Raw genomic sequence first — 24,940 nt, forward strand, 5'->3', positions numbered from 1 at the left:
AGCTCCGAGATCGCTTTAACCTCTCAACAAATATATTTTTACCAATCCTTATATCATCGGGTGTGGTATATTAGCCCGACAGTCGGGATTCTGACAGTCATTAGTCAGACGTCGGAATCCCAACTGCACAGCGTGGGGAGCGCAATGAAACCCCTTGCAGGCTCGCTGCGCTCGCCACCTATTTTATTCTCCCTCTATGGGGGTCGTGGACCCCCACGAGGGAGCAGTCGGGATTCTGACGTCGGAGGAATGATTGTCAGAATCCCGACTGTCGGGGAGCCGTCCGGCACCCATATCATCATCTTTTGCATGAGTCCAGCTCTCCATGCTTGAAGTTCGCTGCAGATCTTCTAAGGGCATGAACTCCACCTTTTCACGGTGATAACAAAACACAATCATACTATTATGCATAAGTGTCACTGGGAGGAAGATATGAGGGACACTGGAACAGGAGGACCAGTCTACAACTAGGGAAATTTGATATGTACATTACATGAATCAAACAGAACTTGTACAAACTCTTGTACTTGTGTAATCTGGTTACATCTTGGCTTTGTACTATTTCTTCAACCACGATAACCTTTATTAGTGAGATTGCTTGACTTGAGGGACCCGGTCTCATACCTGGTGAAGATGTCCTAAGTTAGAATGGTTACTCTGTTTGGATGTCAGCTACAATCCTACAATTCACTTTTTGCCCATCCTTATTCATTTTCTGCTGCCATGCCTGATCAAAGTACTAAATGCCCCCAGAAACTCACAGGCCTCATACTTACTGCATCTAAATGCCTAATAGCACTTAGACGGAAACAGGTAGCGATGCCCAAGGTATTGCACCAATGTTTGTCAGATTATTAAATGAGTAAATACAGTATTACAAGTAGAATTCACATCCATCCTAGTCATTTTTCTCAGTATTCCAGTAGCTCCACATCCTGCATATAAAATAATCCACTATATTTTTCACACAAGCAACTCTGAACGCTTAATCAATTTTCCTCCTATACCTGTCCCCTCACCTTCATTATGAACATCCCCATGCCCCCCTCCTCATTAGGGTATGTTTATGAGAGGTGGGGAACCTTTTCTCTGCCAATGGCCAGTTGCATATTTGCAGACAACATAATTAACTTACAAATTAGACTGCTAAATACTTTTATCACTCACAAAACTTTCCAACAGCTACATTTTGCAGAAGAACCTCTGTTAGTAGTTACCAAACCTATAAAATAATATAAATGGAGTACACTGCAATAAATCAATCAATGGTACAATTAGAGTTCATATCTAATGTCCAAACTTAGACACGTTGACTTGAGGTTGTTTGTATTTCAAAGATTTCACCACCAAAATAGTTGAGCCACCAGAAAATAGGTGTCCTACAAAACTCTCATAAACTCATATTAAGCAAAGTCAATATCAAGCTAAATATAAAGTTATATGCAAAGTATGATCTTATAGTTTTATAGGATACAAACTTAATGATCCCTACTTATCATCTTTGGATTTTCTGGTGGTTCACCTCTTTGGTGATGACACCTTTGGAATACAATCAAGTTACAGACTATTACATATATTTACACACACAATAGCATACATACACATCCATTACACAATTTATACACCTATATTTGGGCAATTTCGCCCATTCCTCTTTGCAGGCACCTCATCCAGTATGTCTTTGTACATTGCTGCATTCATCTTTCCCTCTAGCCTAACTAGTCTTCAAGTTCCTGTCGCTGAAAAACATCCCCACAGCATGATGCTGCCACCACCATGCTTCACTGTAGGGATGGTATTGGCCTGGTGATGAGCGGCTGGTTTCCTCCCAACATGACGCCTGTCATTCACGCCAATCTTTGTCTCATCAGAACAGAGAACATTTTTTCTAATTGGGATTAGAGTTCTTCATGCGCATTGGGAAATGCCAGGCAGGTTGCCATGTGCTTTTAATTAAGGAGTGGCTTTGGTCTGGCCAATCTACCATACCTGATTGGTGGATTGCTGCAGATGTGGCTGTCCTTCTGGAAGGTTCTCCTCTCCACAGAGGAATGCTGTAGCTCTGAAAAAGTGACCACCAGGTTCTTGGTCACCTCCCTGACTAGGGCCCTTTCCCCTGATTGCTCAGTTTAGACGGCCCACCGGCTCTACAAAGAGTCCTGGTGGTTCTGAACTTCTTGTAAGGATGATGGACGCCACTGTGGTCATTAAGGATCTTCAAAGCAGCAAAGTACTCATCCCCAGATTTGTGCCTTAAGGCAATCCTGTCTCGGAGGTCTACAGGCAATTCCTTTGACTTAATGCATGTCAGAGCACAAACAAAGCATGGTCAAGTTTGGGACCTTATATAGGCAGGTGTGTGCAGTGGCCTGCTGGGCTGGGGAGGCAGGGTGCCATGTGCCCCCCCCCCCCCAGGCTGCTTTATCGAATAGTGTACCGTGGGCCACCTTAAATACCTGGTGGTCCAGTGTATTGTGACCTGATGCAGCCACATCTGCAGACTGCACTCTGACTGGTCTATAGAAACATGGCCACTGGCCTCCTGCACTGAGGACATGTCTAGTGCAGGAAGCTATAACAGAGGGTGGAGTTGTGGGCCAAATATAGGAGGGTAGCAGGAAGTAGCCTGTGCCGATCACGCGCAAGGTTCCACCTTACTTCCGGCCTACGTGTTCCATCTGCTTCCTGCTAGTGCTGCAGCCAGCCTTGGTGTCAGAGATCAGGAAATACTAGAGTCTGTACAAAGGGAGCAGCCTGTGGTGTCCTGTTAAAATATAGGGAGAATGAGAGCAGCCTGTCCTTGTTACTGTACAGGGGAGCAGCTTGTGGTGTCCTGTTATTATACAGGGGGAGAAGCATGTAGTGTCCTGTTATTATTATTATTATAGGAGGAGGAGCAGCCTGTAGTTATTATTATTATACAGTCGTAATTGTAGCTCGACCCTCTTTCTTAATTATTATCTGCCCACTTGCGGCAATATTGGTTGGGGCGGCGGTGGATCTCCAGCAATCAATGATGCACTGTTACTTGTGGGCCATTGCCCTGGACTTGCCCCAAAGGCTTAACGTTGCCAGCCAACCCCTGAAAGTTGTCAGTCAACTGAATTTACAACAGGTGGACTCCATTTAAACAGTAGGATCCTCTCAAGGGTGATCAGTGGAAACAGAATGCACCTGAGCTCCATGTTGAGCTTCATACTTATGTACATGTGATTTTTTTTTTTTTTTATAAATTAGCAAAAAATTCCCATAAACTTTCCTCACGTTGGCATTATGGGGTATTGTGTGTAGAACTTTGAGGGAAAAAATGTATTTATTCAATTCAGGAATCTGGCTGTAACATAACAAAATGTGGTAAAAGTGAAGCACTGTGAACACTTTCTGGATGCACTGTATGTTATACTTATTTAAGGAAGGCACTCCGCCATTGCTATTTTTTATTCAAACACATACACACACACACACACACACACACACACACATCTATTTACAGATCGGGCCAGCCCCTTCATTGCCACTGGTGCACCAGTGCTTGTAATTGGCGTGAGGGGTACAGACTAAATAAGGCTGGCTCCATCTGTATGTACGTTACATGTCAGTCCAAAACATCCAGAGTTGCAACTACCTTTTCTGCCCTAGAATTCTACATTGCTTTGTAAATCCTGCAAACAGTACAGGTGCAAGGTTTTTTGACATCCTAGGCAAAACTTAATCTTACTTATCCCACCACCACCCACAAACCAAAACGATTTTTCAGATCATCAGGAGGTTCTTGTGGAGGTTCGACATAAGTCCATTGAGTTCAACCTATCTTTTAAAATGGTACAGTACCATAATGTCCCGTGGCTAAAACCCTTATTTAATCAGAATCCATGCAGTTGTATATTGGAAGGTCCATTAAGGCAACAATATAATTAACGGTTGTATCACTGGATATTGTTCTCTGCTAAAAATGTGTCTAACCCATTCTTAAATATATTGAGTCAGCCATCACAACCTTCTCTGGCAGTGAATTCCAAATCTTGACTTAACTGTGGACCTTTCCTTTCCTTCATTGGGTATGAAATTTCCTTTCCTCTAACCTTAGGGGATGACCTTGTGTCGTGTGTATGGTCAACAGAGCACCTGACAGTTCTCTATTGGCCCTTCAACACCTGCCATTTGCATTAAGTTCAACATTGATGCCTCTTAATTTTGTGATAGCCAGACTCAGGGGTGCCCCAAACGAGGAGCCACTAGGCAGATGCCTAAAACTGTCAAATGGTAAAGTGGCCCCTGCCTGCAAGTATGGCAACAGAATAAGTATACTTGATGAATGATATGAAACAAACTAATGGCAGAAAGGGTTTTTATTTATTTATTTATTAACAGTTTCTTATATAGCGCATACATATTCCGCAGCGCTTTACAGAGTACAGTTGAACATTCACATCAGTCCCTGCCCCAGTAGAGCTTACAATCTATATTCCCTACCACATGTACACGCACACACATTCATTCTAGTGTTAATTTAGTTGGGTACCAATTAACCTATCAGTATATTTTTGGACTGTGGGAGGAAACCGGAGTACCTGGAGGAAACCCACTCAAACACGCGGATAATATACAAACTCCGCACAGATAGGGCCATGGTAAGTATCGAACCCATGACCTCAGTGCTGTGAGGCAGTAATGCTAACCATTACACCATCCATGCTGCCCTTTATACTACTAAAAATTAGAGACATTCAATCTCAAACTACTATTAAAATCAATTGCAATAGACAAATGCTATAGAATAGGATGCCTTGAGTAATCTGGAAAACACTCACTTCAATGTCATAGGAAGTAGGGAGCATTCACATGTCTATGCGACAATAGAGCACAAGTCATGGACCGAACAATTAGAAGTCTCTGTGGATTTCATGCTTCAACAAAATGACTACTTATAATAACTCAAACAGCTGGAATTTTTTAATTAATTATTAATATTTAGATATATAGGATTACCTTGAGTAGTTACATATTGTAAATATATTACCTGGCACATTGTTAACTTCTTAACAACATTATGTATCAGGCCAATTTAAAAAATTGGTGTAATACATAGAGTAAAGGTACATGATCTATGTCTGTCTCAGTGGTAAATTAGATTTATGTTATGCCCTGAGCGTTGTTCAATCTATCGATCTCTTCGCATCTGCTCTATACTGCCGCCAAGGCTTCATGACCTTCAAAACACTGGTTTGAGAAATTGTGACTGCTGCTAATAGCTTTTCTATAGACCTACCTCAATTCTTTTGTTCTATGGTTCACTCGAAAATAAATACAGTTCCAAAGTTTGCAAAAAGAAAATGTATTGCCTTTCTAAGACCGTAGAACAATCAAAACTTCATAAGACTACACTAAGAATGTGTATGTTAAACAGCGGGTACAGATATCTGACAGATCATGTCTAGGTCATCACAAGCAAAAGGTCAACATGGTCATGGTTGACACATAAAAAGGATGACATGAGTTTTTAACTATAAAATACTTTACCATCCACGTGGGCTCTGCTATAAGTGCACTCGGTACATAGCCAGAAGCATGGGTAGTGAATCAAAACATGCAATGGGATGTGGTACAGTAATTGGGGGTCCACACTGACACCACACAAAGTGTAAAGCATGTGTAGACCTTTTCCATGCTGATCTTTTGCTTGTGTCGTCCCTTTTGTCAATGTTGACTTTTGACCTCATTGTCTGAGCTGAAGTACACTCTTTCTCACCTTCGGTGGTACACCTGGAAATAATCCAGGGCCAGCTGCGCTGACAGCATTCGCCGCCCCATGGGTTTGAAGACGCTAATTGTTTGGTGCCCAGGAATCTGCATAAAAGTTCACAGTGTTAAGCCCACCCCCTGGACTCCTATTGGCCTGGAGATGGGCTTAACTGTGTATGGTCTTATGCTAATGCAATCAGCACTGGCAATCCCCTGGGATCAATCCAGCACATGTATTACATACATGACAACACGTACTGCATACCTCCCAACTGATTTTCACAGGACCGTCCTGTGTTATTTTTCTGAAACTTTCCCAACCCTGGCCTGGCAGGCTTGGGGGACAGTTGGGAGTCCCCCCTGCCCGATGCTCTGCAGCGCACATCATCTATTCCTGGAGACAGAGGGATTGGGAGCATGGCCAACAGCTCACAGAGCCCCTGACCGCTTCTAAAATGGGTGCCGGGTGTGGATCCCTTCACTCCATGGTCACCACATCATTTAAAAACCCACCCTGGGAGGAGTGCTCAGAAATAAAAAATAACCACTTAAGGGGTTACATACGAAATTCTACACTAGTCATCTTATATTTATTTAATCGATGCATACATTAATTATATTTTTATTACAAAGTTTATCGCTTTAATTTTGTGTACACAAATTAAAATTCCAATGTACATGATGACTGTAGGATCATTTATTTATTTAGAAGCTTTGTGTTACATACCCCATGTTACATATTTTATGTTAGAAATTTTGTATGCCAACTACAATTATTTAGAATTAGCTATGCCTTATAACTAATAACTGGAGACAAATCGCTCATGCTAACTATACCTCTGCTTTCACATACTCTCTCATTCATCAGTGAAGTACAAATATCTTATTTTGAAAACAAACTAAAATTTAGTCCAAGACTTCCCACGGGGTAAAATGTCCGACCCAAGCTGAGGCTTCGCATGCCTCGAGGGAAAGAAACCTGGTCACTTCTGGTTAGCAGCACAAACATGCTAGGACTGCGCACACTGCACATTACAGCTGGCGATGGGGAGAACATAAAACAGAATCTACAACTATAATATACAAATAAGTCTTTTTAAGGGAACTAAATAAAACTTGGGGATTTTTTAAATGGAAGATATTGTATTGAGCCCCCTTGTCCTGATGTATGAGCTCTCTTCCTGGAGAAAGACAATATAGACCCAGATTTATTAATATGCAACGTTATCGTTAATGCAAACTTGCAGCAGATGACCCTTACAGGCACTGATAATCAAAACAATTATGTATGTATGTGCATATCTATATTTAAATTTAGATATACGTATAAAAACATAATTAAATTCAATATTTGTTTATACTAAACAGTTTGAAACCAATAATAGAACAGTTACAGTTGTTGTTAGTTCTATACTGAAGGTGATGAGGCTTTGACCTTAAAACCGAACATCCATTGGACAACTACCAAAGCCCTGAAAGCCAATATTTAAATGGCTGCCAGGGCCAGGCAATACCCTTAATGTAGATGTGATTGTGTCAGAAAGTAATGATGTGCATGAAATACAACACTATGGTACTGTGAATTGTATTGTATTATAATTTGTATAGGCAACCTGTAACATATGACCACACGTAAAGGACTTATTTGTAAACAAGTGAATGACGGTAAAGCTGATACCCAGTGTTAATTCTTTCCCAGTGGTTGGCATTAAAACTTTCTAATGCGGGCAACATACAGTATACAAATGGTCTAGGTACTTATTCTTGTAGTTTGAATAACAAAGAGGACAATGGAGTGCAGCTTACAAGTCCAAAGGTGCACAAATGAAAGGCAACGCTTAAAGGTGTAAGACTCTTTAAACAACAGTGTGGGATTACAGTTATGGACATGCATAGAAACCACCACAAGGAACAATGTTTATGTACCATGGCATGGAAGATCGGAAAATAAAATGACTGAAATTTAGTCTCACGTCCAAGCACAGGCAGTCACCTAAACATCGCTTCAAAGAACTCTGTATACTGTTAGGCTGCCATCAGTAGTCTTAAGAAAATATCAGCACTCCATCTGCTTCTGAATAATACCTTCCACGACGCATAGTGTAGCTAGCAGTTGAATTGCTGAAGGGTAGCCAATTTCTAATTACGAGAACATTCCGTTTTGAGATACATAAAAAGTAGACTAATAACTTTTTATAAAAGGATTCTCTGGATCGCTTTGCCATAATTTACCAATCATTGTTTTCAGCGTGCAGTTTTTAGGAGTAATGTCAAAAGGTAAAAATAGAGGCATATAAGTCATTACAATCTACCACTTGCAATTGTCCTGATAACAAAAGTACTTTACCTAAGTGTTCGTTCAGCAATTTAGAGCATTACATATGCATTCATGTAGACCCCCCCCAAAAAACAAAGCTTTTTATTTCTTAAACAGCTAAGCAGTAAGGCACATTTGCTGACAAATACAGGTCAGTGTCTACTTACTTTTGGCGTTGGACAGGAAGCGGTAGAAAGTCTTGACGTAGCCTGCGCCCGTGGTGATTCAGAAGGTGTGGTACTTAGTGACGCCGTGTCCCGTGGAAGCACCTGCACCCCACGAGAGATGATAGAATCTGGAATCTGCATTGTAAAAGGGGAAAAAAATAAGTTAAGTGATGGGTTGATTTACATAATGTGCTGCTACATTGCTGATCTATAATAACAGTGATCTTCAGTAATGCAGCGAATGACAAGACTTTAGATTTACTTAGGGTAAAGAGCGTCACTGTTAACTAATGTCCCATTAATCAGCATCCTGAGCGATATACTAAATTAAATGTGGCTACTTTATCAGTAGTAAAACAAATTGCCGAAGAAATTAAATGCAATATTATTACTCTCAACAAATGAGTTTAGAAGGAATCGTTAGGTAAACAAGTACAACGATCAGACAGAGTCGCCGAGAGGCAAGCATGAATTTACATCTACACAGAACACAAGAACAGCCTATAAAATGGCAGTTAGAAGCTGATTGGCTGGTACTTTATCTCTCTACAAGGCTTGATACATATCCCTTATGTGAGATAATCTGGTATTAAGCCTCTCACATGCATACATACCACAAACATAAAAAATTCAAAACATAAAAAAATGCTCATTATATACAAATACAGCATTAATGAACATCATCATCTTGGCATGGCAGGTCCATGGGACTTGGCTTGCACGGAGTATCTTTGTCACCAAAATGCGTGTCTTAATTGCAATGTGATGCGTCAACTCTTCATGAGAATGTGTAATATGACACGCAACACCTACATCTAGTATGTGCGACTGTCAGGATCCGTACATAAGAGGCAGAGGTCACGCCTATTTTTTTTACGTCAAGTTCCGTTTGTAAACAGATTCAGACTCAGTTGTCTTGTGAAGCAGTTTTGTTATATCATAATGCAATTAAGATGTACAGTTTTCCATAGGATGGAGCAGGGTTCTCGGAAGTGATGCCATTTGAATACAGTATTTGCAGTTTACTGACTATTCAGTGATGTTAAAAAGGGCCATTAGTGACACCGCATACCCATACTTCTCAACTTCTAGGATCACCAAATAGGCGTGCCCCCAAAGGGGGCATGGCCTATAATCGCATCTACTTGTGAGGCCACGCCCCAATTCATTTTGAAGCTGTGGGGGCATGGTCCAGAGGCTCTGGGAGCCTCTAGCCATTACCACCACCACCACCCCCCCCCCCCTGACACTGCCAGCGGGACACGGGAAAGTCCCCGAAAATCGTGAAGTTCCTGCGGGAAGCAGGACTGTTGGGAGCTATGCATATCTTGTGGTAGAAGTATTGATAGGGAGGAGGAGGGACAGTGAATAAGGGAACTGGCCCTATAACACACAACCAATGAATGGAATCAGGAATGATCAGGAATGAGAACCCGAAACTAGCGGAAATTAAAGGGCCGAACAACTGACAGAATGTTGCCCAATGCCATTTATCAAAGTGGGCACCCAGCAAATGCATTTGCAGGGCTGGCTGAGAATATTGATTAATGATATTGCTCCACTCCTCCTCCCGCACTTATATATATTGAAACTTACGCTCCCTTGGTCCTAAATTTCTGGATAGAGATTTGCTTTTAAGATTACCTATTACCTATGTATGCTGCTGCGACTGCAGGACATTTGTGTTGGTACTAACTCCTTTTTGACAACGCAGGTGTGTGACACAGGGGTGTGATTAAGCTGTGTTAAGTACTAGTGTGAATTTTGTCCCACTCATGGCCTCTGGCATTACAATATTTGACGACATAGCATTAAGTGATGCAGAGAATGTACAGATTAGCCTCACAGTTGATGAGGTACAGAAAGTTCCATTTGATGAAATTGAGTTTGAACAGATATTGTCATTATCTCCTGTTGACCACTTTTACAATTGACACTGGTTGAAAAGACAAGAAATTGACCTCACATGGTCAATTCCTCTCAGAGTATTATCGTAAGAAACTCATACCTAGAGGGTTTCGTATCCATAACATCCCCACAATCAGATGGCGGAATACAAACTTCTGTGTCCGCTGGTGTGGGGTGTTAAAAAAGTGTTCTTTGGACCGAATTGCCCTAGTGGTGGGGCAAGTGGGCGTGGAATTAAAAAAGATCAAAGCTGAACTGAAAGATTATGAAAAAGAGGCTGTAACAATATTAAAATCTGATAAATCTGACAATTGGTTGGACAAGATACAAACCCCACAATTATAAAACTGAATTAATCCTGTTTAAAAAGAAGAAACGGGAAACAGTTGAAACTGATTACCAGAGGCATACGGTATATAAATGGCTGTTGGGTGACAATGGATCCCAGAGACACAGCACTAAAATTAGATGTGGGGGTGGTTATAGACAATATACCGCTTCAGAGATTTTCAAGGGTCTTATTCCTCTTCAGAGACTGACTCAGTGGATTATCGTCCACTCCACTGGTGCTTTCTCCAGCCAAGTAGGTGAGCCTTTTTTAGGCCAAAGCAGTAGAGGTGGGCTAAGGCCACCAATAGAGGCCGCACCCGCGGCGAGGAGGTAGGAAGAAGCAGGGGTCATCCGAGAGGCAGCAAAAAATGGAAGAATTGATTTTCAATCTTTCCTCCTACAAATTAAATATCGCAGAACACAAATTATTGTCTATGGGTTTGAATTTTATTCCAACCAATAAATTGAATTCCTTCCAGTGGTCAGTGGACCAATTTAAGATAGGAAGGAAATTGAGGGTAAGAGAATATTTTGACTCCCTCTGAGCATAAATTTGGGTGTCCAAGTAAATTTGTCACCCCCCCCCCCCCCAAGTAATAGCGCTAGTCTAAAATCTTTTCTTAGAATGACTGATGTTGATTGCAGGAGGGGTGCACAGTCCAAAAGGGCATATGACAACTTATCAGTACAAGATAAAAGATTAAGATTAAAAGTCCCTCCAAGACCATACTATGATAGTAATCCACAATGCAGACAAGACTGAATAATATTATAGAGAAATTAAAAGACAACTAGCCGATGAGTTGACATATGTCAAACTTTGTCCTAACCCGATGTAGAACATCAAAAGTGAGGTTGACAAGCTCAGATTTTGGCCTATTACAAGGTTGGATAGACGAAGACACTGTGGTTTTTTTTGCGGGTGGAACACCCAATAAGGTCCAATCTTGTACACCCTGCCTAAAGTTCATAAGTCTCTAAAAGATCCTCCGGGTCATCTGATAATTTTGGCCAGGGGATCTGAATTACAGTCCCTGGAGAAATATTTAGACCACTTTTTACAACCTTTAGTGCAGGAGATCCCAACGTATCTTATGGTGTGTACACACGGTACTTTTTGCCTTCCGATGTTGACGATATAGTACACATCGGATCAGAATCAGATGCAGATCGCAAAGGTTTTTACCCTTCAGATCCCGATTCGATCCCAATGCGCGTTCACGTATCGCAAGGCAGAAAGTCTTGTCTGCCTTGACTATATAGTGCAGATCTGCACTATATAGTCAGACTTGTATGCAAATCGGATGTGCCTTCAGATACTATCCACGATCTGATCTGATAGGATCGTGGATAGTATCTGAAGGCACATCTGACCGTGTGTACACACCATAAAAGATACATCCCATTTTTTGAGCGATTTGGGTAAACTGGGGATTCTACAAGAGAATTACTGTACCTATAGTGTGCACTAGATGTCAATTCCCTGTATACGATCATCGCCCATATGGAGGGGATGGGGCAGTAAAGATGGCCCTGATGCAAGATCCCTACACAGAGCCCCCTATTGAGTTCATGATATCAGGGGGAGTACTACCTGCAATTAGCAGGATCAGCTATGGGGTCAAATGTAGCTCCATTATATGAACCAATATAAGCAGTAGTACATTGTTTCACAGTATTTTGAAAACCTTATATACTGCAAAAGATACATAGACGATGTATTCATGGTGTGGGGAGGAGACGCCGGATCCTTCCAAAATATGATGAAGTCTTTGAATAGCTTAAATTCTCCAGTGCGTTTTACCTCGTCATGTGATCTCTACAGAATGAATTATATGGACATTACTGTTATCAAGAAAGGTCCATTCAAAAAGGAAACTGACAGAAACACAACACTTTGGGCATCTAATCACCACCCAGATGCGCTGAAGACTAATCTGCCTGGATCCAAATTTACTAGGGTCCTGATAGGATTGAAATGGCGAAAGCCCAGTTGCAGGACTGTGCAGAAAGATTCAGTAAAAGAGGATATCGGTCCAAAGACATTAAGAGATGCCCCACCAGGCTAAAATGAAATTTAAGCATAAAAACCTTGCAAGAGAAAACTACAGGTGGTAATCCAACATCACGAATGATAATAATGTACACTGTGAATCAAACCTAAAAGCCACACAAAAGGCCATTAGAAAACATTGGCCCTTCATCCAAACCGATGTGGCTTTCAAAAAACTGGGCTCTGAAACACCAATGTTCAGTGTGTCCAGAGTGGAATCTATTTGGATGTTACATCCAAATATGAATCCTACTAGTGATTCATCTAAGAGGTGGCTTACACTGAAGAAAGGGTGCTTCAAGTGCCTAGGAAGCACGATGTGCAGATCCCTGATTACAAGGTCTTTCTTTTGCCACATAGTGGCAGGAAGATTCCCCTTAGGCACAGACTTAATTGTCAACTTGATTACATTATATATTACTTGGTTTGCCACTGCGGACTGACGCATGTTGGCAAAACAGTAAGAACTTTGAGAGAAAGGCTATGCCAACACAATTCATCAATTAGACTTGCCTACTCTACTGGGAAGACCAACAAACCAGTAGCATCTCACTTTGTTCAGGCCAAACACCAAAAATCTACACTGCGCTATATGGTGATTGACTGGATTCCACCAATGCCCAGAGGTGGTGACCTGGGAAACGAGAAGCCTACTGGATACTTCACTTGGATACTGTTGTTCCTAGGGGGATAAATGAGAAAAATAGCCTAAGTATTTTCTTGTGACTCGCCTTAATGAAAGGATCCTGTAGTCTGTAGAATATGACATCTAGGTACCTTTACACTTATGTCTCACAGCCTGTAAATAGTACTGACAATAATGGTCAGATATGTTTTTTTTTTTTTTTTTTATATGTATGTGTCTAGGTTTGTATTTTTTATATGAATGCCTTATAATCAATGCTGGGTCCCGGGTTGGTGACACGAAAAAAACTATACAATAGATAAATATTAAAGAAAATGTATGTATATGCACATAGAGCCATGCTGTGAAGCGTGAGGATAAATCCTTCTTTTTACATAGTTATTTAGAACATTGATGTGGCTTAAGGAGAAAGCTGACCGTGGAACGCAGAAGTATGAGATTTGCATTCCATATAGTATAAACTATTTCTCTCACATATGTAAATAGTAGTGAGGGGTGGAATGCGGAAGTACGGCTCTAGCCGTCTAATGCGTTCCACAGGAAGAGTGTGCTGAACAGCTATTCTAAACTGAACTGGGGGGAGGGACGTGGAAGAGCGACAGCTGCCGGCTTGTGCATTTCATGAATACAGTGTGTGCCGCCACTGACCACAGCAGGTGTCTGATGGCTGTGTCCCCAATAGAGCAAATAAGGTAGGCACTGGGGTAGATTGCCCTAGATGTAGTGTATAGGAATACATTTTCAATGTGTGTGTGGCCGAAGCAAATATAATTTAACATATTTTTTTATGGCACGGTTTCAACTAATGATAGCAGTGATTGCACCTGGTACTTGGGCATTGGTATAACAAGGCAGTTTGGACTTAGGAGAGTAGATCTGCTGCTCTCACAAGTCTCTGTGTATGTCTTGACAAAGGGCACGGCTATGCCCAAAACGTTGACCTGTTTTAGATGACTAATGGTGGATTAACCCCTTCCCGACATTTGACGTACATTTACGTCATGGTCGGGAAGTACTTCCCGACACATGGCGTAAATGTACGTCATGGCATTTAACTGTCACCGCGTCTATAGACGCGGTGACAGTTTCAACATGTCTGCTGTCCCTGACAGCAGACATGTCCGTGCATGCCCAGGGGGGGCTGCGATGCCGCCCCCCCGTCGGCGATCGCTGTGATTGGCTGTTCAGTGTGAACAGCCAATTACAGCGTTTTCCTGTGTCACCGGCGAATAACGTTCGCCGGTGACACGGGATCAGAGGTGATTGGTGCTGTAAAGTACAGCACCAATCACCGCGGGGTGTAAGGGTGACACTGGTGTCACCCCACCGCACCCCGCCCGCCCCCAAAGGCCGTGATTGGTTCGTCGGACCGACGGACCAATCACAGCCAAGGAGGGGGATTTAAACTAACGGTGACTGCACTGCAGACGCCATTCCGGTCTGGAATAGCGTGCAGTGCGGTCACCGTACCTCCCTGCCGCCATACTGACCAGAACCTTGCTCCATAGCTTGCTCCATACTTACCTGATCGCTGCTTCATCACTGCTTCCTGGATCCTGTTACTACTTGTGCCTTCCTGTGAAATTGTGCTGCTGCAGTGTACTAGCTAGATAGAGAGAGATAGATAGAGAGAGATAGATAGAGAGATAGAGAGAGATAGAGAGAGATAGAGAGAGATAGAGAGAGATAGAGAGAGAGATAGTGTCAGAGAGTGCTATATTTTGTGCTGCTGCAGTGTGATCTAGTTATAGATAGAGAGAGAGAGATAGAGAGAGAGAGATAGATAGAGAGGCCTAGTGACAGAGTGCTATATTTTGTGCTGCTGCAGTGTGATAGCTATAGAGAGATAGAGAGAGATAGAGAGAGAGAGATAGAGAGAGATAGTGACAGATTGTGCTATATATTTTTGATATAACTGACTGCTGCCCCCTCCTTTTGTGCTGATCAGTATAAATTAACTGATCAGCAACTTTTTGGGGGCGCAGTTTTTTTTTTATATATAGATATACCTGTCAGTGCTGCTGCTGCAGTGTCATAGAGTGATAGATAGTGAGAGATAGAGAGATAGAGAGAGATAGTGACAGAGAGTGATAGAGAGTGCTAAATTTTTTGTCTGCTGCCCCCGCCTTTTGTGCTGATCACTATATCTGAGGTGATCAGCAACTTTTTTGGGGGTACAGAGGTTTTTTTTTTTTTTATATATACCTGTCAGTTGCACCAAAGGTTGTGCACCTGCTGCACCTCACTGGTAATCAGTGTCGCATCACTGATCACCTTTTTTTTTTGTGTGTGTGCTGTGGGGTCTTTTTTTAATTTTTTTTTTACACACACTGTGATTTTGTGGGTGTCCTGTGGCCGCTGTGCGCTGATCAGTGACGTACATCACTGATCATCTTTTTCGGCACAGGGTTGATCTATATATTTTTTTTTTTGGATCAAATTCCTGTTGCCTTTGAGCGCTGTTCAGTGACAGACGTTACTGACCAACATCTGTGCTCAATTTTTGGCGCAGGACCTTTTTTTTTTTTTTAACCCCTTAAATTTTTTATTTTTAACCCCTTCATTTTTTTTTTTTTATTGGTATAAAGTATTTTTTTTTTTCTGCACCACATACACACTACACACTACATACCCCCCGGATTGAAATAAAGTTTGTACCCCCCCCCTACACTATACACGTGTTGAAACATTTCACTACCAGTAACACAAAAATAAAAATGGCATCCCAAATGTCCTCCCAAATGTCCTCCCAAATGTCCTCCCAGTCATCCAGGAGAATGTATTCAGCGGAGGAGGCATATGCCCTGCTTGCTTCTGACTCTGACACAGCCAGTGATGCAAGCGGGGAATTTGAAGGATTCGCCTTAAGCTCCTCTTCCTCCTCTGGTGATGAGGGACCCCCTCAAAGACGCCCCCGTAGAGCAGCTGAGACCCCCCCCCCAATAATTGATCTCGTATGGACCCCACCACCAGACAATTTTGAGCCCCAGGTTCCTGAGTTTTTGGCCATGCCAGGAATCCAATTTGATTCCACAGGTCTCAGAGAAATTGACTTTTTCAAATTATTTTTCTCTGATGATTTTATAAATTTAATGGTGGACCAAACTAATTTATATGCCCAGCAGTTTATTGCTCAAAACCCCACGTCATCATTTGCTAGGTGGACCCCTGTAGATGCAGTAGAGATGATGACGTTTTGGGGTCTGGTGTTTCATATGGGCATAGTAAAAAAGCCAGAAATTAGGCAATATTGGAGTACAGATGTTCTGTACAGTACTCCATTTTACCGTATGGCCATGACCCGGACTCGATTTGAGACAATTCTTAAATTTATACATTACACCGATAATGCACAGTGCCCACCCAGAGATGATCCCACCTTTGACCGGCTATTCAAAGTCAGGCCGGTCATTGATCATTTCAGTGCCAAATTTGAAGAGGTGTACATCCCTGAAAAATTTATTTGTATCGACGAGTCCCTTATACATTTTAAAGGAAGGGTTAAATTCCGCCAGTACCTTCCCAGTAAGAGGGCAAGGTATGGCATAAAAATGTACAAACTGTGTGAAAGCACCTCAGGGTACACCCACAGGTTTAGGGTTTATGAAGGGAAGGATTCAAGAATTGAACCGCCAGAATGCCCCCCCTCCCTCGTAGGTGTTAGTGGGAAAATTGTCTGGGATTTAGTGCACCCCTTCCTGGATAAAGGTTATCACCTCTATGTGGATAACTTTTACACCAGCATCCCCCTGTTTAAGGCCCTTGGTTCAAGAGGTACAGCAGCTTGCGGTACTGTGCGCAAGAACCAAAGAGGCCTCCCAAAAACGCACATTGCCCAAGTAATGAGAAGGGGTGAAAGCAGGGGAATATGCACCGAAAATATGTTGTTGGTCAAATATAAGGACAAGAGGGATGTCCTTATACTGACAACAATTCACGGAGACAGTACCACCTCCGTCCCTGTACGAGGTACCAGTACCCACACCTCAAAACCTAATTGTATCCTGGATTACAATAGGTACATGGGCGGAGTGGATCTTTCAGATCAGGTACTGAAGCCGTACAGTGCCCTGCGGAAAACAAAAATCTGGTACAAGAAGGTGGCCGTGTATATCATCCAGATGGCACTGTATAACGCTTACGTGCTATTCCGTTCTACCGGCCAGAGGGGGACATTTATGCACTTTCAAGAGGAAGTCATAAAGGGCCTAATATTTGGGAACCAGCAGGCAGAGGGCCCCAGTACTTCTAGTACTGGCCCCCGTATTGTACCAGGGCAGCATTTTCCTGATGAAATCCCCTCCACTGGAAAAAAGGGCAGGACACAAAAAAGGTGCAAAGTTTGCTATAAAAAGGGAATAAGAAAGCAAACTATTTTCCAGTGTGACACTTGCCCCGACAAACCCGGCCTATGTATAAAGGAGTGTTTTAAAATATACCACACATCTATGGAATATTAGGTTCATAATTTCACCGTGCTTCGGGGGTCTTGCTAATGCCACATAGCACCCACCATTCATTCCACCAGAATCTGAGCCGCAAAATCCAAAAATCACTCCTTCCCTTCTGAGTCCTGCCATGCACCCAACTGGTATTTTTTGGTCACATGTGAGGCATTGCCGTACTCGGGAGAAATTGGGGCACATATTTTGGGGTGCTTTGTCTCCTTCATTCCTTGTGAAAATGAAAAATTTTGAGCCAGAACTGCATTTTTGTGTAAAAAAATGTAATTTTTCATGTTCACTGCCCACTTGTATCAAAATTGGTGAAACCCCTGGGGGTTTGAAATGTACACTATACCCCTAGATGAATTCACTGAGGGGTGTAGTTTGCAAAATGGGGTCACTTGTGGGGGGGTTCCACTGTATTGGTGCTTTGGGGGTCTTGCTAATGCGACATAGCACCCACCATCATTCCACCAGAATTTGTGCTGCAAAATCCAAATATCACTCCTTCCCTTCTGAGTCCTGCCACTTTTTGGTCACACATGAGGCATTGCCGTACTCGGGAGAAATTGGGGCACAGATTTTGGGGTGCTTTGTCTCCTTCATTCCTTCTGAAAATGAAAAATTTTGAGCCAGAACTGCATTTTTGTGTAAAAAAATGTAATTTTTCATTTTCACTGCCCACTTGTATCAAAATTGGTGAAACCCCTGGGGGTTTTAAATGTACACTATACCCCTAGATGAATTCCCTGAGGGGTGTAGTTTGCAAAATGGGGTGACTTGTGGGGGGGTTCCACTGTATTGGTGCAACATAGCACCCACCATTCATTCCACCAGAATCTGTGCTGCAAAATCCAAAAATCACTCCTTCCCTTCTGAGTCCTGCCATGCACCCAACTGGTATTTTTTGGTCACATGTGAGGCATTGCCGTACTCGGGAGAAATTGGGGCACAGATTTTGGGGTGCTTTTTCTCCTTCATACCTTCTGAAAATGAAAAATTTTGAGCCAGAACTGCATTTTTGTGTAAAAAATGTAATTTTTCATTTTCACTGCCCACTTGTATCAAAATTGGTGAAACCCCTGGGGGTTTGAAATGTACACTATACCCCTAGATGAATTCCCTGAGGGGTGTAGTTTGCAAAATGGGGTCACTTGTGGGGGGGTTCCACTGTATTGGTGCTTGGGGGGTCTTGCTAATGCGACATAGCACCCACCAAATTTCCACCAGAATCTGAGCTGCAAAATCCAAAAATCACTCCTTCCCTTTTGAGTCCTGCCATGCACCCAACTGGTATTTTTTGGTCACATGTGAGGCATTGCCGTACTCGGGAGAAATTGGGGCACAGATTTTGGGGTGCTTTTTCTCCTTCATACCTTCTGAAAATGAAAAATTTTGAGCCAGAACTGCATTTTTGTGTAAAAAATGTAATTTTTCATGTTCACTGCCCACTTGTATCAAAATTGGTGAAACCCCTGGGGGTTTGAAATGTACACTATACCCCTAGATGAATTCCCTGAGGGGTGTAGTTTGCAAAATGGGGTCACTTGTGGGGGGGTTCCACTGTATTGGTGCTTGGGGGGTCTTGCTAATGCAACATAGCACCCACCAAAATTCCACCAGAATCTGAGCTGCAAAATCCAAAAATCACTCCTTCCCTTCTGAGTCCTGCCATGCACCCAACTGGTATTTTTTGGTCACATGTGAGGCATTGCCGTACTCGGGAGAAATTGGGGCACATATTTTGGGGTGCTTTGTCTCCTTCATACCTTCTGAAAATGAAAAATTTGGAGCCAGAACTGCATTTTTGTGTAAAAAAATGTAATTTTTCATTTTCACTGCCCACTTGTATCAAAATTGGTGAAACCCCTGGGGGTTTGAAATGTACACTATACCCCTAGATGAATTCCCTGAGGGGTGTACTTTGCAAAATGGGGTGACTTGTGGGGGGGTTCCACTGTATTGGTGCAACATAGCACCCACCATTCATTCCACCAGAATCTGTGCTGCAAAATCCAAAAATCACTCCTTCCCTTCTGAGTCCTGCCATGCACCCAACTGGTATTTTTTGGTCACATGTGAGGCATTGCCGTACTCGGGAGAAATTGGGGCACATATTTTGGGGTGCTTTGTCTCCTTCATACCTTTTGAAAATGAAAAATTTGGAGCCAGAACTGCATTTTTGTGTAAAAAAATGTAATTTTTCATTTTCACTGCCCACTTGTATCAAAATTGGTGAAACCCCTGGGGGTTTGAAATGTACACTATACCCCTAGATGAATTCCCTGAGGGGTGTAGTTTTCAAAATGGGGTGACTTGTGGGGGGGTTCCACTGTATTGGTGCTTGGGGGGTCTTGCTAATGCGACATAGCACCCACCAAAATTCCACCAGAATCTGAGCTGCAAAATCCAAAAATCACTCCTTCCGTTCTGAGTCCTGCCATGCACCCAACTGGTATTTTTTGGTCACATGTGAGGCATTGCCGTACTCGGGAGAAATTGGGGCACAGATTTTGGGGTGCTTTTTCTCCTTCATACCTTCTGAAAATGAAAAATTTCGAGCCAGAACTGCATTTTTGTGTAAAAAATGTAATTTTTCAATTTCACTGCCCACTTGTATCAAAATTGGTGAAACCCCTGGGGGTTTGAAATGTACACTATACCCCTAGATGAATTCCCTGAGGGGTGTAGTTTTCAAAATGGGGTGACTTGTGGGGGGGTTCCACTGTATTGGTGCTTGGGGGGTCTTGCTAATGCGACATAGCACCCACCAAAATTCCACCAGAATCTGAACCGCAAAATCCAAAAATCACTCCTTCCGTTCTGAGTCCTGCCATGCACCCAACTGGTATTTTTTGGTCACATGTGAGGCATTTCCGTACTCGGGAGAAATTGGGGCACATATTTTGGGGTGCTTTTTCTCCTTCATACCTTCTGAAAATGAAAAATTTTGAGCCAGAACTGCATTTTTGTGTAAAAAAATGTAATTTTTCATTTTCACTGCCCACTTGTATCAAAATTGGTGAAACCCCTGGGGGTTTGAAATGTACACTATACCCCTAGATGAATTCCCTGAGGGGTGTACTTTGCAAAATGGGGTGACTTGTGGGGGGGTTCCACTGTATTGGTGCAACATAGCACCCACCATTCATTCCACCAGAATCTGTGCTGCAAAATCCAAAAATCACTCCTTCCCTTCTGAGTCCTGCCATGCACCCAACTGGTATTTTTTGGTCACATGTGAGGCATTGCCGTACTCGGGAGAAATTGGGGCACAGATTTTGGGGTGCTTTTTCTCCTTCATACCTTCTGAAAATGAAAAATTTTGAGCCAGAACTGCATTTTTGTGTAAAAAAATGTAATTTTTCATTTTCACTGCCCACTTGTATCAAAATTGGTGAAACCCCTGGGGGTTTGAAATGTACACTATACCCCTAGATGAATTCCCTGAGGGGTGTAGTTTGCAAAATGGGGTGACTTGTGGGGGGGTTCCACTGTATTGGTGCTTGGGGGGTCTTGCTAATGCGACATAGCACCCACCAAAATTCCACCAGAATCTGAGCTGCAAAATCCAAAAATCACTCCTTCCCTTCTGAGTCCTGCCATGCACCCAACTGGTATTTTTTGGTCACATGTGAGGCATTGCCGTACTCGGGAGAAATTGGGGCACAGATTTTGGGGTGCTTTGTCTCCTTCATACCTTCTGAAAATGACAAATTTGGAGCCAGAACTGCATTTTTGTGTAAAAAAAATAATTTTTCATTTTCACTGCCCAGTTGTACCACAATTGGTGAAACCCCTGGGGGTTTGAAATGTACACTATACCCCTAGATGAATTCCCTGAGGGGTGTAGTTTGCAAAATGGGGTCACTTGTGGGGGGGGTTCCTAACTTTTAGCATCTTATGGTGCCTTGAAACCTACATGGTGCCTAAAAAATAATCTCATAAAAAGGAGGCTCCAAAATCAAGTAGGTGCTCCTTCTATTATGAAGCCTGTGGTTTGGTCACCGTGCACACTAGGGCCACATATAGGATATTTATGAAAACAAAAGAATTGGGGGAATCAATTTTTAGTCACATTTCTCTAGTAAAATGTACTGTGTTCCTTATAAAAAATGTATTAAAATTGCAAATCTGCAAAAAAAAAGAAATTTTGAAATTTCACCTACACTTTGTTTTAATTCCTGTGAAACACCTAAAGGGTTAACAAACTTCCAAAATGCTGTTTTGAATACTGTGAGGGGTGCAGTTTTTGAAATGGCATCATTTATGGGGGTGTCTCACATACAAGTCCCTCAAAGTTACATCAGAACTGAACTGGTCCCTAAAAAAATCAGTGTTTGAAATTTTCTTGAAAATTTGAGAATTTGCTATTCATATTGTAAGCCTCCTAGTGTCCCAAAAAATTAAAAGGAAGTTGAAATAATGATGTCAACATAAAGTAGACATATGGTCTATGTTAGTTATTCACTATTTTGAGTGGTAAGATTATTTGTCTCACAAGCAGAAAATTTAACATTTTGCAAATCGCTAAATTTTCCATTTTTTCACGATATTTTGGTATTTTTCACAAAAAAACACAGACTGTATCGACCCAAATTTACCACTAATTTGAAGTACAATGTGTCACGAAAAAACAATCTCAAAATCACTGGGATAAGTAAAAGCAAAAAAAAGTTATCCCCACTTAAGTGAGACATGTCAGATTTGAAAAAAAGGGCTCTGTCAGGAACGCAAAAACTGGCTCTGTCAGGAAGGGGTTAAAGGATACTTTTTATCTTCATCTACTAAAAGCCTGGTGAGTGCTCTCTTATATCTAAGAATTATATATACCGTATATATTCGAGTATAAGTTGACCCGAATATAAGCCGAGGCACCTAATTTTATAGTATATATGGTGTATATATATATATATATATATATATATATATGAAAACATATGCAACTCGCACACTGAACATAGGTTGATATGGTATGGGTGCCGGACCAAAAAAAAGGTATATAAGAAAACTGCGTATCCTTAAAGGTACAGATGGGACAGCACTCCGTTCATAAAGTGAAAAATAGTTCCTTATTTATTCGAACTTCCAAATATGGTTTCAGGCCACCAGCATGGTAACAGACATAATCAACAGCATTTGTTAGGAATAGTGGGATATTGATACATTCACCCATCCATAGTAAGGCTGCAAATGGCTGTGTGGCTGTGGTAGCAGTCGACGAGCCCGTTCATATATATATATATATATATATATATATATATATATATATATATATATATATATATATATATATATATATACATACACACACACATACATACATACACACTAGTAAGCCCGTTCGAATCAAATGCTCCGAAAGCTAGTCTGCTAACTTTGTGTTTGTGCATGTGTGAGGGAGTAAGATGTAGATTCACTCGTTACCAACAGATGGCAGTGTTTCGGAGACACACAAATTGACACTAGACATATATATATATATATATATATATATATATATATATATATATATATAAAGCACTTACCCCCTCTTGGAAGGATTAGAACCGGCACACGGATAAAGGTGAAGAAAAAAAGTGGTTTAATGCAAGTACATAATTGCACAAAGTGACAGCTGCAGACCTGACAGCTGTTTCAACTGCATACAAGCAGTTTTCATCAGTGGAAAACTGCTTGTATGCAGTTGAAACAGCTGTCAGGTCTGCAGCTGTCACTTTGTGCAATTATGTACTTGAATTAAACCACGTTTTTTCTTCACCTTTATCCGTGCTACGAGGAGAGATTAAGCAAGCTGGGACTGTTTACACTAGAGAAGAGACGTTTAAGGGGGGACATGCTCAACATGTACAAATATATCAGGGGCCAATACAAGGAACTGTCAAACACCCTTTTTTCTGCTAGACCGGAATCTAGGACGAGAGGGCACGAGTTTAGATTAGAAGAAAAAAAGATTTTGTTCATCTATAAGAAAAAAATTCTTTACAGTCAGAGAAGTCAAACTTTGGAACTCTCTTCCTGGAGAAGTGGTGTCGGCAGACACTATAAATATGTAAAAAAATAGGATTTTAATACCTACCGGTAAATCCTTTTCTCGAAGTTCTTATGGGATACAGGGAAGTCGTTCTTAACGATGGGGAAAAGAGCTTATCCGAAGGAGACAGGCACATATAAAACTTTATACTGGGTGTACTGGCTCCTCCCCTCCTCTCCCCTCCCTCTAGCTTCAGTTAAGTGAACTGTGCCGAAGGAGAAGAACAATATGAGAGGAATATGTGTATATTTACCGTGGTGAGATTCATCCAGCACACCCAACATACATTCAACGTACATAGACCACATTAGCGACCCCAGAATCTGGGAAGTCTAAGGGCCTAAGAACATGTCAAACATGACAACTTTTTTGAACTGTGTTCCAACTGGAACCATGTATAAGAATTATCACCTAAGTGACATCTACACTCGTGAACCGCTAAGGTACATGATGTAACAGTAAAGTTACCTTGGTAACCTACACCCTATTGTCCGCAAGGAACAAAAGGGCAACAGAAGGACCCAGTATTGGTCCACACCACACCAAGTGAGTAAGGCAAATCTCCGCACAGAGGCGGGCGCCCTGTATCCCATAAGAACTTCGAGAAAAGGATTTACCGGTAGGTATTAAAATCCTATTTTCTCTATCATTCTTATGGGATACAGGGAAGTCGTTCTTAACGATGGGGATATAAAAAAGATATCAGAACGGGCGGGATTGTGCGGAACCTATTGCCGCAGCACCGCTTGCCCTAACTGAGTATCTTCAGTGGCCAGAGCGTCAAATTTGTAAAACTTGACAAAAGCGTGTTGGCCTGACCATGTGGCAGCTTTACACAGTTGTAAGGCCGATACTCCTCGGGCAGCCGCCCAGGAAATCCCCACTGAACGAGTTGAGTGGGCTTTCACCCCAGCAGGCATAGGAAGCTTTGCTACCACATAAGCCTGTTTAATTGTTGCACAGATCCATCGTGCAATAGACTGCTTAGAAGCAGGACGCCCGATCTTTTGGGCATCGTAAAGGACAAAAAGTCCATTAGTTTTGCGAATTCTCGCTGTTCTCCTGATGTAGACCGGAGAACCCTTACCACATCCAAAGATGTTGGCACCTCAGAATGAGGCCCACTAGCAGGAACCACAATAGGCTGGTTCACCTGGAACGCAGACACCACTTTAGGCAGAAAACGCGGATTTGTGCGCAATTCTGCCCTGTCTTCATAGATGATCAAATATGGGCTCTTGCAAGTTAATGCCCCTAACTCAGAGACCCTCCTAGCCGAAGCTAGGGGTAGTACGACC

The 24,940-nt window shown here is 42.0% G+C and overlaps 1 protein-coding gene across 37 annotated transcripts in view; it reads right to left on the minus strand.

The window, feature by feature from the left end:
- GPHN (gephyrin) overlaps nt 1–24,940 on the minus strand; it is a 435,418-nt gene that overhangs the window by 153,575 nt on the left and 256,903 nt on the right. For all 37 annotated transcript variants that reach the window (XM_083166733.1, XM_083166721.1, XM_083166724.1 and 34 more), the window contains one exon: nt 8,227–8,361. In XM_083166733.1, the coding sequence (XP_083022859.1) occupies nt 8,227–8,361 (135 nt within the window). The remainder of the gene's footprint in view (nt 1–8,226; nt 8,362–24,940) is intronic.

This window comes from Crinia signifera, chromosome 12, assembly GCF_055691185.1.
Source record: "Crinia signifera chromosome 12, ASM5569118v1, whole genome shotgun sequence".
NCBI lineage: Eukaryota > Metazoa > Chordata > Amphibia > Anura > Myobatrachidae > Crinia > Crinia signifera.